Below are 16,819 nucleotides of genomic sequence, written 5' to 3' on the forward strand. Positions count from 1 at the left end.
CCATTTCCAGTTTGTCGCCCTGCCGTTTGGACTCGCAACCGCTCCCAGTGTCTTTACAAGGATCATGGTGGCTTTGATGGCCATCTTCAGGATCAAAAGCCTGGTACTTATCCTGTACCTCAACGACATCCTCATCAAGGCTCCATCTCTCTCAGGCCCAGGAAAGTCTGTCCATTGTCCTCGAATCTCTGGCCCAGTTCGGGTGACTAGTCAACAGGAAAAAGTCCTGCCTTGTCCCGTCTTGTCATCCTGGGCATGCTGTTCCACACCCGATGGGCGACGGTTTTTCTTCCCAAAGAGAAGACAGTAATCCTCCAGCAGAGAGTTCGCTCTCTACAAGGCCTTCGGCTTCCTTCCTTCCGTCCAGCAATGAAGGTCCTGGGCAGAATGGTAGCAGAGTCGGAAGCAATCCCCTTTGCACAATGCCACTCGAGACCACTTCAGCAAGTCATCCTTTCGCAGTGGGAGAGCTCTGTCCTGTCGCCTGATCGTCCGCTTCGTGTCTCCTCCCGAGTCTCTCGACTGGTGGTTGTCATCCCCTCTCATGCTCCTGGGCCGGTTCTTCCTTCCCGCCCATTTTCAGGTGTTGGTGACAGACGCCAGACTTCTAGGCTGGGGGGGGTTGGTTTTCCGCCACCTGACGATTAAAGGGCGTTGGTCGGCGCAGGAGTCCTCTCTACCAATCAACATCCTCGCGATAAGGGCCATCCTTCTGTCCCTCCATCACAGGGAGAGGCTTCTCAAAGGTCTACCAGTCAGTATTCAAACAGACAATGCCACAGCAGTGGCATACGTCAATCACCAGGGAGGGACCCGGAGTCCCCTGACGACCGAAGTTTCCAGGATCCTTCTCTGGGCGGAGGCAACGATTCCAGCAATATCCGCAGTGCATATTCCCGGGGTGGACAACTGGGCCGCAGAGTGGTCACTGCATCAGGAGGTCTTCCGTCAGATTTGCCTTCGATGGGGAACTCAGGATGTACACCTCATGGCGTCACTGCTGAAGAAGAAGGTGCCACAGTTCATCTCCAGGTCCTGCAACCTTCTGGCGGTGGGTGCCGATGCTCTGGCCATTCCCTATTTGCAATTCGCGCTTCCCTACCAGTTTCCTCCCCTTCCCCTTCTTCCCAGGCTTTTGAAGAAGATCAAAGTGGAAGGGGTGCCAGTCATTCTGATCGCGCCAGATTGGCCCAGAAGGTCTTGGTTCGCAGAGATCGTCAATCTTCTGGCTGACTCCCCCTGGAGGCTCCCAGACACCAGATCTTCTGTCACAAGGACCGATCTGCCACCACAGTTCTCGGTCGCTCAATTTGACGGTGTGGCTGTTGAAACCGCGGTTCTAAGAGCGTCTAGTTTTTCCGATCGGGTAATACGCACCATGATCCAGGCTAGGAAGCCGTCATCTTCCAGGGTCTATTATCGGACCTGGAAAGCCTATTTCCGCTGGAATGAGTTCAATCACATTCCGCCGATGACTTTGTCGCTTTGTTCCATTTTTGCTTTTCTCCAAGCGGATGCTTGATGCTGACCTAGCCCTTAGTTCTCTAAAGGATCAGGTATCAGCCCTCTCTATCGTATTTCAGAAGTACTTAGCCTCCCACTCTCAAGTCAAAACTTTCTTTCAAAGAGTAGCGCATGCGGCTCCCCCGTACCAGAATCCCGTGGACCCCTGGGACCTCAATCTTGTTCTGGAGGTCATGAGGGGTTCTCCCTTTGAACCTCTCAGAGGTCTCCCTGTCCGTTCTATCCTGGAAGGTCGCGTTTCTTGTGGCTATCACCTCCATTAGATGCGTCTCAGTTGGCGGCTCTTTCCTTTCGCCCCACCCCCTTTCTTGGTTCTTCACCAAGATAAGTTGGTGGTGCGGCCTCCGCCTTTCCTTCCCAAGGTGGTATCCACTTTTCACTTGAACTAGGATATTGTCCTCCCTTCCTTCTGTCCTGCTCCGACTCATTCTCTGGAGTGTTCATTGAACAGACCTGGTCAGGGCGGTGAGGATCTATCTGGCTATGACCGCCTCCTAGTCGTCATTCCAGATGGTGTGCGAAGAGGCCTGCCGGCCTCCAAGGTTGCAATTGCTCGCTGGATCAGAACTGCAATTTTGGAGGCTTACCGGGTTAAGAACAGAGTGCCTGCCCCAGGGATTAAGGCTCACTCTAACCGGGCAGTGGGCGCCTCCTGGGCGGTACACCATGGGGCATCCGCCCTACAACTTTGCAAAGCAGCAACCTGGTCTTCCATCCACACGTTTGCCAAATTTTGCAAGGTCCATACCTATGCTTAAGCAGACGCCAGACTAGGCAGAAGGATCTTGCAGGCGGCAGTGGTGAATTCTCCGACCTGAAGGAAGTTTTCTGCTGTTTCCCTCCCCAGGGACAGCTTTGGGACGTCCCATGGTTACTGTGTCCCCCAGTGAGGCATTAGTCATAACAGGATTTTTGGTTGCTTACCGTAAAATCTGTTTCTCGTAGCCTTCATTGGGGACACAGCACCCTCCCACGTTTTACAACTCCTGTTTAGAGTTGAGCGATACCATCCGATACTTCAAAGTATCGTATCGGATGGTATCGGCCGATCTTTAAAAAAAGTATCGGTATCGCCGATTCCGATACCGGAAGTCCCATTCAAGTCTATGGGACTTCCGGTATCGGAATAAGAAAAACCCTTTCCTGCCCTTGTACAGCCTCTCTGGGGTCTGTACGGGCCTTTCGGGGGGCTGTGCCGGCCTGCCAGGGGGTCTGTGCAGGCTCCGGTGGTCTGTGCCGGCCTGCCGGTGGTCTGTGCAGGCTCCGGGGGGCTGTGCCGGCCTGCCGGGGGGCTGTGCAGGCTCCGGGGGGCTGTGCCGGCCTGCCGGGGGGCTGTGCCGGCCTGCCGGTGGTCTGTGCAGGCTCCGGGGGTCTGTGCAGGCATCGTCCGATGGGACTACAAGTCCCATCGGGCGATGCCTGCTACCATGACAGTGATTGACACATTAGCCAATGATGGGACAGTAGTAGTCCCATCATCCGGCTAATGTGTTAAATGTAAAAAAAAAAAAAAAAAAAATACTACATACATACTACATGCATACTACATACTACATACATGCTACATTCATACTACATGCAACATACATACTACATATATACTACATGCATGCTACATACATACTGCATACTACATGCTACATACATACTACATATATACTACATGCTTGCTACATACATACTACATGCATACTACATACTACATACATGCTACATTCATACTACATGCTACATACATACCACATACATACTACATGCATGCTACATATATACTACATGCTACATACATACCACATACATACTACATATATACTACATGCATGCTACATACATACTACATATATACTACATGCATGCTACATACATACTACATATATACTACATGCATGCTACATACATACTACATGCTACATACATACTACATATATACTACATGCATGCTACATACATACTACATGCTACATACATACTACATATATACTACATGCATGCTACATACATACTACATGCTACATACATACTACATACATACTACATATATACTACATGCATGCTACATACATACTACATGCTACATACATACCACATACATGCTACATATATACTACATGCATGCTACATACATACTACATATATACTACATGCATGCTACATACATACTGCATGCTACATACATACTGCATGCTACATGCATGCTACATACATACTACATACATACTACATGCTACATACATACCACATATATACTACATACATACAATACATTCATACAATACATACATAGACATACAGTACATATAACATAGAGTAACATACTTACCAATACTTGTCACATTGTTCCCCGAAGCCATTGTCGTCTACGGAATAAATATTAACATAACAAACCACAAAAATACTCACCCACGATCCGAAGCAGTCCACGAGTGTGTCCCACGACGATCTTGGGTAGAGAACTGCAGCATCAGCTGTTGCTGCCGTTCTCTACGGGCTGCAGGAATCCAATGACGGAAGGTAGGTATCCTTCCGCACTGTATTCCTCCGCCACTTAAAAAAAAAAAAAAAGTCCCTAGTCTCACTTTATGCCATTGCTGTGTGGGAAATTCCCACACAGCAATGGCATAAAGTGAGACTAGGGACTTTTTTTTTTTTAAGTGGCGGAGGAATACAGTGCGGAAGGATACCTACCTTCCGTCATTGGATTCCTGCAGCCCGTAGAGAACGGCAGCATCATCTGATGCTGCAGTTCTCTACCCAAGATCGTCGTGGGACACACTCGTGGACTGCTTCGGATCGTGGGTGAGTATTTTTGTGGTTTGTTATGTTAATATTTATTCCGGAAAGACAATGGCTTCGGGGAACAATGTGACAAGTATTGGTAAGTATGTTACTCTATGTTATATGTACTGTATGTCTATGTATGTATTGTATGAATGTATTGTATGTATGTAGTATATATGTGGTATGTATGTAGCATGTAGTATGTATGTAGTATGTATGTAGCATGCATGTAGCATGTAGTATGTATGTAGCATGCATGTAGTATATATGTAGTATGTATGTAGCATGCATGTAGTATATATGTAGCATGTATGTAGTATGTATGTGGTATGTATGTAGCATGTAGTATGTATGTAGCATGCATGTAGTATGTATGTAGTATGTATGTAGCATGCATGTAGCATGCAGTATGTATGTAGCATGCATGTAGCATGCAGTATGTATGTAGCATGCATGTAGTATATATGTAGTATGTATGTAGCATGCATGTAGTATATATGTAGCATGTATGTAGTATGTATGTGGTATGTATGTAGCATGTAGTATGTATGTAGCATGCATGTAGTATGTATGTAGTATATATGTGGTATGTATGTAGTATGTATGTAGTATATATGTAGTATGTATGTAGTATATATGTAGTATGTATGTAGCATGTAGTATGTATGTAGCATGTATGTAGCATGCATGTAGTATGTATGTAGTATGTATGTAGCATGCATGTAGTATGTATGTAGTATGTATGTAGCATGTATGTAGTATGTATGTGGTATGTATGTAGTATATATGTAGCATGTATGTAGTATGTATGTGGTATGTATGTAGCATGTAGTATATATGTAGCATGCATGTAGTATGTATGTGGTATGTATGTAGCATGTAGTATATATGTAGCATGCATGTAGTATGCATGTAGTATGTATGTAGTATGTATGTAGCATGCAGTATGTATGTAGTATGTATGTAGTATATATGTAGTATGTATGTAGCATGCATGTAGTATGTATGTAGCATGTATGTAGTATGTATGTAGTATATATGTAGTATGTATGTAGCATGTAGTATGTATGTAGTATTTTTTTTTTTTTTTTTTTTTAACATTTAACACATTAGCCGGATGATGGGACTACTACTGTCCCATCATTGGCTAATGTGTCAATCACTGTCATGGTAGCAGGCATCGCCCGATGGGACTTGTAGTCCCATCGGACGATGCTTGCACAGACCCCCGGACATCAGCACAGCCCCCCGGCAGGCCGGCACAGCCCCCCGGCAGGCCGGTACAGACCCCCACAGGGTGCACAGACCACCGGCAGGCCGGCACAGCCCCCCGGCAGGCCGGTACAGACCCCCACAGGGTGCACAGACCACCGGCAGGCCGGCACAGCCCCCCGGCAGGCCGGTACAGACCCCGGGCAGTCCACACAGCCCCCCGGCAGGCCGGCACAGCCCCCCGGCAGGCCGGCAGAGACCCCCGGAAGGCCCGAAATGACGGCGCATCATGATGCGCACACACCGCGCATCATGATGACGTCAGGCCGTCAATCAACTGAACTTCCGATTCCGATGCCGAATTCCGATATTAAAAAAATATCGGAAGTCGGTATCGGAATTCCGATACAGCAAGTATCGGCCGATACCCGATACTTGCGGTATCGGAATGCTCAACACTACTCCTGTTCTTTCTTCTATGTGTTATTGTTACAGTAGAGTTGTCTGTTCTTTCTATCCTGTTGCTTCTCCTACTGCTTTCTCACTAAGGCCTGTTTCACACTTCCGTTTTTGTGTCCGCCAAACGGATCCGTTTCCGTTTTTTTGACGGAAACTGATGCAAACGGATCCGTTTTTTTAAAAACGGATCCGTTTTTTTGACGGATCCGCGGTAACCGTAATGGAAGTCTATGGGACAAAAAAACGGATCCTGCAAAAAATGTCGGATCCGTTTTTTTACGGAAAACAACGGATTTTGACGGATTTGAAAAAACGGAAGTGTGAAACAGGCCTAACTGATTAACTTAGTGCCAGTCGGTGGGGTGTATGCAGAGGAAGAGCTAACTTTTTTTATGTGCATAGTGTCAGCCTCCTAGTGGCAGCAGCATACACCCATGGTTCTTTTGTCCCCCAATGAAGGCTCCGAGAAACGGATTTTATGGTAAGCAACCAAAAATCCTGTTTATCCGCTGCTGACTCATCTCAAGGACTTTTGCAGTGATTCATGACTCATACAGGGAAAATTGACCTCCAGTTTCTACATAGTGCTTAGAAGAATTCAGGTAGTCAGTTATTGATCACATGATGTCATAGACCTAATGGGAAAGAGAGGTAGAAGAGCAAAATGATCAGTTAAGTACACAGTGCTTTATAATATGATTATTGCAATATATTAAGAGGATAAAAACTTTGATGGCAGGAGTGCTTTTCTTAATCTATTTTCTTCTTTTCAGTGAAATTAAGAAAAAAAAGAAACCAGATTGTTCAGAAGAAACTAAATTGCTGGAAAATGCAGAGAAAGCAGAAGCGTCAGTACCCCAGAACGCACCACAAGGGGACACAGCACAGCAGCCACTGAAAAGAGGACAAAAGGTATTTATTATCTTTTAATTACAAAGGTGAAAATCTGCATGTCTGTTTTATCCATAGTGATGGTCAGGCTGTTCAGAAATAACCACCAATATGAGACACTGGGAGTCTTCAGCTGCCGTATATTTGACCTGCCAATATATCTGCAATACTCCTTCCCACTGTAGTGGCTATCATCCGAATTTCAGGAACCAGATCCTCTGTGATCAATCAGGCAGCTTTCTGCTTCCTGAGAAAATAGATTGTGCTTGAGACAACCCTGAGTGGTTTCACATGTTGGACCTGATCTGTGCCAACGTGGTCCTTTGTGCAGATTGGTCGTTATTGATGTATAAAGTGCACCACGTGGCCATGATTAAACTACTATTTGGTGCAATTAATTTGGTCAGCCTGCCTGCACACTTTCAGCTTAGGAGCTGGTGTTTCCCATAGCAGCTATTTAGATTGGTGATTTCATTCCCTTTGTCCATGCTGGCTGTGGATGGACCCCATTTTTTACACATCATCGATGTCTTACTTCTTATCCTTCTGTTATACCATCAGAGTAAAATGAAGAAGATGAAGGAAAAGTACAAGGATCAGGACGATGAAGATCGGGAACTCATCATGCAGTTGCTCGGGGTAAGAACCGGCTTGGGGTTCGGCACCATATTGGGGTCTCGTTCTTATGATGGAAGTCTTAGCATCACTGCTTGGTAGTCCGCAGGGTCCATCAAGGAGGAGAAGGGCAAGAAAGGAAAGAAAGGAAAAACAACGGAAGAACCTGCAAAGAAGCAACCGCAGAAGGTGAAAGGTGGCCCTGGGAAGAAGCCGGGGACTGGATCTGTTGAGGTCTTCTTAACTCAAGACTTAGAAGAAATAACCTTAGAAGAACAGGATGACAAGGTGCGGGCAGTACTGTTACTAAGGCGGTGATCACACTGCTGTTCAAGCCTGTCACATGTGACTGGAAGAATAGTGTGGTCTGCTGTGCTGTCCTTCCCATGAAAATGGATAGACTGACGCCATCAGTGTCTGTTGTGTCATGGCTGCAGCACTGATTTACAATACAGTAGTGTGAACAGAGCCTCGTGTTCGGAGTTCCCCAGTTTTCCACCATGAACAATATATCCTGCATAATATACTGCCCGATGTAATGGGAATCATTGCCTTTGTAGAGGATTGAGCGTTCCCCCCCCCCCCCCCCCCCCCCATAATCGCCCAGTTATTTTTTTTCTCAATAACAGAAATACGTTGATTATATTATTGAATATTATTTTATGAAGTCTCATATGTTCTATAATTTTCTTTATTTTCAGGATGATGTAGATCCGGATGCTCCAAGCTTAGAGGTATGTATCTGCGGCCTGCCTAAGCGCGTGCCATGTATTCCCGGTCACATCCACCACATGTATGTGATTTTTATAATGGGGTTGTACAGGATCATACATCACTATCTCTTGTCTTAGGAAGCAGAAAATCTCTTGGATTCCTTGACTGGGCAGCCAGACCAAGAGGACGTTCTGTTATTCTCTGTGCCGGTCTGCGCCCCGTACACTGCCATGACCAGTTATAAGTAAGATCAATAATCTTCTGGGCAACTCTACCGTGCCTTTCCATTGGCAACAGACTTGCCTTTTATGTGTAAATAATCCTAAATATAGTTTTTATCAGTAATTGTATAATTATGCAGCTGTATCACTAACCATGGAAGGAAATGCTTCTTTACCATAAAGGAGTTATCTCATCAGTGACAAACCCTTTCCACGTGTGGCGCCTCACTCCTGGCACAAAGATGATTTTCCTAAGGAGAAAGCCGCAATTACCCAAGTAACTTTAACCATTTACAGTGTAAATTGTCTCCCAGCCCAACTTTGTGTATTCTTTTTTTTCAGGTACAAAGTTAAATTAACCCCAGGAACACAAAAGAAAGGAAAAGGTAAAAATGTAATTAATGATGCACTCTGGCAATGATTCTGAAATTAAATATGGATGTACACGACATCCATATTTAACTTCAGAATCATTGCCAGTGTGCATCATTAGGGGCGTTTACAACACAATAGGCTGTGGTCAAAAATATACATTGCAAAACTGCAACTATTAGTGTCCCATAGATATCAGTATACATGAGATCACCGGCTCCGCTCAATGCCTGATCCTAAAGGGAGTGGAGACAGAATAGCTCTTTAAGTCGTGCAGATTCATTATAGGAGCACAAGACTTTTACTCCTACTGATATCAGCCGGCAGTCTCCATATTCCTTTATTGTACAGTGGGTACAGAAAGTATTCAGACCCCTTTATTTTTCACTCTGTTTCTTTTTTGAATTTACCAAATGGCTGCAAAGTTCTTTTTTTTTCTCAGTAATGTACACTCTGCACCCCATCTTGACTGAAAAAAAAAACAAATGTAGAAATTGTTGCAAATCTATTAAAAAAGAAAAACTGAAATATCACATGGTCATAAGTCAAGATGGGGTGCAGAGTGTACATTAATGAGAAAAATTGAACTTTTTTGAATTTACCAAATGGCTGTAATGAAACAAAGTGAAAAATTTAAAGGGGTCTGAATACTTTCCATACCCACTGTATGAGTAACAAGTGGCCAGTGGCTGTCACATTACTAGTATTCACAATATAAAGTGTGTTATTAAAGACCCTCAATAATTACCAAGTGGTAAGGTGTCAGGTGTCCTGCCAGTATTATGGCAAAGCCATATGATCATTAGTGTAGGCATGGACTGCATAGAGACAGAGTAATGATACCATACCTTATGGAGACACCACAGAGTGAGAAGCTCAGTAACATGTTGCATCCCCCCGACGCGCATTTTAGATCTGCTTTCATGAGGGGGTATGCCGAGAGTGATAGTGCAGAGTATAAAAAGACGGGCTAAACCAATTGTATGCAGACTGGTAGTGACGCATGCGCTGCCGTGCAAAAAAAATTCTACATTTCTTTTTTTTTTCTTTTTTTTTTTCTTCAGTCAAGATGGGGTACAGAGTGTTCATTAATGAGGAAAAAAATGAACTTTTTTTAAATTTGCCAAATGGCTGCAACGAAACAGTGAAAAATTTAAAGGTGTCTGAATACTTTCCGTACCCACTGTAACTGCCCAATTACTAGAAATCTTACAGTGCCTTGCGAAAGTATTCAGCCCCCTGGAACTTTTCAACCTTTTCCCACATATCATACTTCAAAACATAAAGATACCAAATGTAAATTTTTGGTGAAGAATCAACAACAAGTGGGAAAAAATTGTGAAGTTGAATGAAATTTATTGGTTATTTTAAATTTTTGTGGAAATTCAAAAACTGAAAAGTGGGGTGTGCAATATTATTTGGCCCCTTTAACATAATACTTTGTTGCGCCACCTTTTGCTGCAATTACAGTTACAAGTCGCTTGGGGTATGTCTCTATCAGTTTTGTACATCGAGAGACTGAAATTCTTGCCCATTCTTCCTTGGCAAACAGCTCGAGCTCAGTGAGGTTTGATGGAGATCGTTTGTGAACAGCAGTTTTCAGCTCTCTCCACAGATACTCGGTTGGATTCAGGTCTGGACTTTGACTTGGCCATTCTAACACCTGGATACGTTTATTTGTGAACCATTCCATTGTAGATTTTGTTTAATGTTTGGGATCATTGTCTTGTTGGAAGACAGATCTCTGTCTCAGTCTCAGGTCTTTTGCAGACACCTAACAGGTTTTCTTCAAGAATGGTCCTGTATTTGGCTCCATCCATCTTCCCATCAATTTTATCCATCTTCCCTGTCCCTGCTGAAGAAAAGCAGACCCAAACCATGATGCTGCCACCACCATGTTTGACAGTGGGGATGGTGTGTTCAGGGTGATGAGCTGTGTTGCCTTTACGCCAAACATATCGTTTGGCATTGTTGCCAAAAAGTTCGATATTGGTTTCATCTGACCAGAGCGCCTTCTTCCATATGTTTGATGTGTCTCCCAGGTGGCTTGTTGCAAACTTTAAACAACACTTTTTATGTATAGCTTTGAGAAATGGCTTTCTCTATCGCTTCATTGGGGGACACAGAGACCATGGGTGTATGCTGCTGCCACTAGGAGGCTGACACTATGTACAAAAAAAGGTTAGCTCCTCCTCCGCAGTATACACTCCACCAACCGGCACTAATTTCCTCAGTTTAGCTTAGTGTCAGTAGGAGGTGGACACGGGTCTTTCATTAGACCCTTATCTACCTCAGTGTGCATCGTTTCTTTTCTGGTTTCCGGAGGGATACAGTGTGAATAGTCACAACTGTACTCCCAAAAAGAGACTATGAGTACGGCGTGTACTGCCACCCGTATCCTCCATAGCTCTTTACAGCAGGACCAGGAGCTTCGAACATGGATGCGTGTCAGCGATCCAGATGGTCCTCGTCCCCCGTCTCCCACCCACTCGCCTACCAGAGCCTGTCGGTTTGGATGAGGCACGGACACTCTTCTACAGGAATCACACAGACACACTGGATGATGAAGGTACCAGGATCAGAAGACGGATCAGGCAAGGTAAGTATGAGGCCCCCCGAGTCGCATCCTACTCAACAGCTTCAGGCACAGATCCTTCGGGAGCGGTCGCTGCGGCGTCGCGAGGCTTCCGCGCCTCCCGGCGGCCGCCGCATTTAATCCAGGGCCCGGCGTCCTTTTGGGCCTGTTCTGCAGCGGCTTCGCCCCCACTTTCATTATATCAGGCTGCCGCCATTTTCACAGCCTGTCAGCCGGAGGCTGTCCCCTCGGCCGTGCCCCTGCAAGCCCAGACGAGCCGTGCATCTTCAATTGATGGAAGCCGCGACAGGATACCGGACCGTGAGTAGCTCTGCAACTGTAGACTGACACCCTCCTCTGCCTCCTGTCCCCCAACCTTCCGGCACTGCTTCAGTGACTTTCCGTCATTATGTTGTGAAGGGTTAAAACTCAAATCAAAGCTGAAGTTTCGTTTTGTCTATTCTCTGAAGGTTTCGTTTCTCCATTTTTGTTGCTGTAAGATAAATTTTTGTAATTAGTATGAAATAGTTCAGGCTGTCATGAAACCAGACTGTTCCCATCAGGTGCAAGATAAGGGAACCGGGGGTGTAGAACTCTGAAGAATATGCCATTATATTACTTTCTATGCTATTTGGATACGGATGTATATGTAGTTTCTGGTTTTCTTGCAATATTATTGGCTTATAAAGTGAAATGATGCTATTGGTAGTTGAGAACTTTGCATAATTAAGCAAAAGATTATAAAAGAAGTGACTAAAATAAAGGGGACTAGTGATCTGTCTCGATCCTTCCGTACAGAGACCCGTCTCCGTGTGGTCACTTGAGTTGCTAGCAACACTGTGGAATAATTTGGACATCACTGGCTCAACCGTGAAGGGTTAATTTAGCCCTCCCTCAATAGCTACCCCGAAAATGTCTAACTCTAAGTCTGACCGTTCTCGTCCTCCTGCTTCCTCTTGCACCTTAGTCAGGTACTTTGCGTGCTCTTTGTGCAATCGCAAACTTCCCTCAGGTCAGTCCACTCCCCTCTGCCTAGACTATAGCAATCCCATTGAGCCCGCCACTCAGGAGCCCCCTATTGTTCCACGTGAAAGTGAACCCCCCATTCCCGGATGGGCTTCTCTATCACAATCAGTGGCAGATCTCACCAGGGTCTCTCAGTCCCTTGTGGACGTTCTTGATAAGCTGCCCCTGGATACTTCTGCAGGATCCAGCAGGTCACAAGAGGCTCCATCTGAGACAGCTAGCATGAGCCGCAAAAGGCCCAGGCAGGATCTCTGGCCGGAATCCTCTCCTCGCCCCATCTCTCCACATAGTCCTTCCCAGCAGTCTCCTTCCCGTCCTTCCTCACCCGAGTCAGGCGAAGCGTTCTCGGATGCGCCATCCGAAGAGATTTTAGAGCTGGATTCGGACCATGCCGCGGACATGAAGGTTACGGTTCAGATCCTCATTGCAGCGATTAACCACACTTTCGAGATCACAGACTCCCCTGCGAAACCCTCAGATCAGGAGGTTTCGTTCAGAAGGGCAGAAGCACCTTCCAGAGTTTTCACTTCTCACTCTGAGTTTGGCAAGCTCCTCACCAGGGAAAGAGAAAATCCGACCAGGCGCTTTCAAACAGGGAAGCGTTTCGGCGTGCTGTTTCCTTTTTCTCAAGAGCTCACCGACAACTGGTTGGCTTCCCCCTCTGTAGACGCTCCCGTGTCTAGACTAACAACACGGTCCTTCCGATTTCAGGTGTGGCGTCTCTAAAGGATTCTAGCGACAAGATCAGAGAATCCATAGCAAAGTCAGCATTCAAAGCGGCTGCGACGGTGCTAAGCCCAGCCTTTGCTTCCACTTGGGTAGCAAAGGCCATAGCTACTTGGGCGGAGGATCTCCGCCAAGGCATTCTTGATGGAGCCCAACCAGAGCGACTGGCCGAGCTAGCCAACCAGATCTCCCATGCAGAGGAATTTTTGGTCTCCGCCTCCCTAGATGCCACCTCTTCTGCAGCTCAAGCGTCCTGCAACTTAGTTGCAATCCGGCGTACAATTTGGCTCAAGGCCTGGCAGGCAGATTTGTCTTCAAAAAAGTCCCTTACCAATCTGCCCTTTCCGGGTGCGCGTCTCTTCGGATCCCAGCTCGGCCAAATTATCAAAGACGCCACTGGGGGCACAAGCTCTCTTCTTCCTCAGTCCAAGCCTCGTAGACCCCCTCCAAGGCGTCAGTTTCTGCCTTTTCGGTCTTTCCACCGCGTCGCGACGGCAGAACCTTTTTCCAACCAACAAAGGCCGCAAGCACGCCAGGATAGGAAGGTCTCTTTTTTGCCCACTCCATCCTGGCGATCTCACTCCCCCAGGGCAGATCCTCCAGGTCCAGAACTGGAAGGTCCACATTGGCATGACTATCTGCGAAGTCCCGAGGCGCCTTTCCAACTGGGCGGCCGACTCCTTTTCTTCAGAGACGTCTGGCTTGCCTCGGTGGAAGACGCTTGGGTCAGGGAAGTTGTATCCTCAGGATACAAAATAGAGTTCGTTTCTCGGCCCCGGGATCGCTTCTTCGAGTCCCGACCTCCAAAAGACCCCGCCTTAGTTCCGTGTTTCTTTGCATCCGTCAACTCTCTTCTCAGTTCTGGGGTAATTGTGCCCGTTCCCGAAACAGAACAATTCACAGGGTTTTACTCAAACCTGTTTGTAGTGCCGAAAAAAGGCGGCGCGGTTCGGCCCATTCTGGACCTCAAACTGCTGAACAAGAGGGTCCGTCTGCGGCATTTCAGGATGGAGTCCCTTTGCTCAGTAATCGCTTCCATGGAGGCGCAGGAATTCATGTGCTCAATATACATTCAAGATGCCTATCTGCATGTCCCCATCTTTCACGGGCATCAGAAATTCCTGCGTTTTGCGATTCATCAGGACCGCTACCAGTTTGTCGCCCTGCCGTTCGGTCTCGCCACCGCGCCCAGAGTGTTTACAAAGATCATGGCGGCGTTGATGGCCCTGTTGAGGATCAGAGGTCTCTTACTCTTTCCTTACCTCGACGACATTCTAATCAAAGCTCTGTCTTTTCACCAGACTCTCCAAAGCCTTACCATCGTTCTCGACACCCTGTCCAGTTTCGGGTGAACAAGAGAAAGTCCTGCCTTGTTCCGACTCAACGTCTTGTGTTTCTAGGCTTATTGTTCGACACCCGTCGATCGAGGGTCTTTCTCCCGGAAGAGAAGTTGATCTCTCTGCGGCGAGATGTACGATTGCTGCAGAGCCCGAAGCTTCCATCCTTCCATTCAGCCATGAAAGTCTTGGGAAAGAAGGTGGCGACGACCGAAGCGATTCCCTTTGCTCAATTTCACACGAGACCGCTTCAACAGGCCATCCTGTCTCGGTGGAACAGGTCCGTTCTCTCCCTGGATCGTCCAATTCGCCTCTCGTCACGGGTCAAACAGTCCCTCAATTGGTGGCTGACGTCACCTCTCATTTCCCTGGGCCGGTCATTCCTTCCGATTCACTGGCAAATTGTGACAACGGACGCCAGCCTTCTCGGCTGGGGAGAGGTGTTTCGAAATCAGACTGTTCAGGGTCGGTGGTCGACTCAGGAGACAACTCTGCCGATCAACGTCCTCGAGATATGGGCGATTTATCTGTCTCTCACTGGGAAAGACTTCTCAGGGGTCTGCCCGTCTGGATTCAGACAGACAATGCCACAGCAGTGGCATATGTCAACCACCAAGGGGGGACACTGAGCACCTCGGCTCTAGCGGAAGTGTCCAAGATTCTCCACAGGGCAGAGGTATCGGTCCCAGCGATATCCGCAGTGCACATTCCCAGTGTGGACAACTGGGCCACAGATTTTCTCAGCCACGCGGGTCTCGCGGCGGGAGAGTGGTCCTTACATCCGGACGTCTTTCATCAGCTTTGCTGTCGTTGAGGGACTCAGGACGTGGACCTGCTGGCGTCTCGCCTGAACAGGAAGGTCCCACAGTTCGTATCCAGGGCCCGAGATCCTCTCGCAGTGGGCGCCGATGCTCAGACCATTCCCTGGTCTCAGTTCAAGCTCCCCTATCTGTTCCCTCCTCTTCCTCTTCTTCCCAAGCTGTTGAAGAAAATCAAGGCGGAAGGGGTGCCAGTCATCCTCATTGCTCCGGATTGGCCCAGAAGAGCTTGGTTTGCGGACATTGTCAACCTTCTCATGGACGCCCCCTGGAAGCTTCCAGACAGAACAGATCTGCTGTCTCAAGGTCCAATCTGCCATCCCAATTCTCTGCCGCTCAGTTTAACGGCGTGGCTGTTGAGATCGCGGTTCTGAAACGGTCAGGTTTTTCAGATCGGGTTATTTACACCATGATCCGGGCCAGAAAACCATCGTCTTCCAGAATTTATTATCGTACTTGGAAGGCCTATTTCGCTTTGTGCGAGGCCAATGACGTTCCGCCCATGTCCTTTTCTCTCCCTTCTATCCTGGCGTTCCTCCAGGCGGGCCTTGCCCTCAGCTCTCTGAAGGGTCAAGTCTCGGCGCTTTCCATTCTTTTTCAGAAGACGTTGGCCTCCCGTCCGCAGGTCAAAAGCTTTCTTCAGGGAGTGGCTCATACGGCACCTCCGTACCGTGCTCCCGTGGATCCATGGGATCTCAATCTGGTTCTGGAGACTCTTCAACGGTCACCCTTTGAACCTCTCAGGGAAGTCTCCCTATCCCTTCTCTCCTGGAAAGTAGCCTTTCTAGTGGCCATCACCTCCATCCGGCATGTCGGAATTGGCGGCCCTTTCTTGTCGCCCCCCTTTCTTGGTGCTCCATCAGGACAAGGTGGTCCTGCGGCCCCCGCCTTCCTTCCTAAGGTGGTGTCCATTTTCCACCTAAATGAGGACATTGTTCTTCCGTCCTTTTGTCCGGGTCCAATCCACCCTCTAGAGCGCTCCTTGAATAAGCTAGACCTGGTCAGGGCGATGAAAGTTTACCTGGCTAGGACGTCTCCCTTGAGGAAGAAAGACTCTCTTTTCATCATTCCAGATGGTGCGCAGAAAGGTCAGCCGGCTTCCAAGGCTACCATTGCTCGCTGGATCAGATCGGCAATTTTGGAGGCCTACTGGGTCCAGCATCGAGTGCCCCCTCCTGGAATTAGAGCTCACTCTACCCGGGCAGTGGGTGCCTCCTGGGCGGTGCGCCACAGAGCTCTGCAAAGCGGCAACCTGGTCTTCGATCCACGTTTGCCAAATTTTACAAGGTCCACACCTACGCGTCGGCGGACGCCAGCCTAGGCTGAAGGATCCTGCAGGCGGCGGTGGTGAGTCCTCAGACCTAATGGAAGTTTGCTTCTCCCTCCCCAGGGACTGCTTTGGGACGTCCCATGGTCTCTGTGTCCCCCAATGAAGCGATAGAGAAAACAGGATTTTTGGGTTGCTTACCGTAAAATCTGTTTCTCGGAGCCTTCATTGGGGGACACAGCACCCTCCCATGTTCTGCAACTCCTGTTCTTTTGTTTGTTGGT

The 16,819-nt window shown here is 47.5% G+C and overlaps 1 protein-coding gene across 2 annotated transcripts in view; it reads left to right on the forward strand.

Annotated features, from left to right (window-relative positions):
* NEMF (nuclear export mediator factor) overlaps positions 1-16,819 on the forward strand; it is a 103,646-nt gene that overhangs the window by 78,163 nt on the left and 8,664 nt on the right. For both annotated transcript variants that reach the window (XM_073577740.1, XM_073577741.1), the window contains 6 exons: positions 6,747-6,885; positions 7,426-7,503; positions 7,582-7,767; positions 8,181-8,213; positions 8,331-8,437; positions 8,757-8,800. In XM_073577740.1, coding sequence (XP_073433841.1) covers positions 6,747-6,885; positions 7,426-7,503; positions 7,582-7,767; positions 8,181-8,213; positions 8,331-8,437; positions 8,757-8,800 — 587 coding nt within the window. The remainder of the gene's footprint in view (positions 1-6,746; positions 6,886-7,425; positions 7,504-7,581; positions 7,768-8,180; positions 8,214-8,330; positions 8,438-8,756; positions 8,801-16,819) is intronic.

Source organism: Dendrobates tinctorius, unplaced genomic scaffold (genome assembly GCF_039654945.1).
Source record: "Dendrobates tinctorius isolate UK_male_01 unplaced genomic scaffold, ASM3965494v1 ptg000057l, whole genome shotgun sequence".
Classification (NCBI taxonomy): domain Eukaryota; kingdom Metazoa; phylum Chordata; class Amphibia; order Anura; family Dendrobatidae; genus Dendrobates; species Dendrobates tinctorius.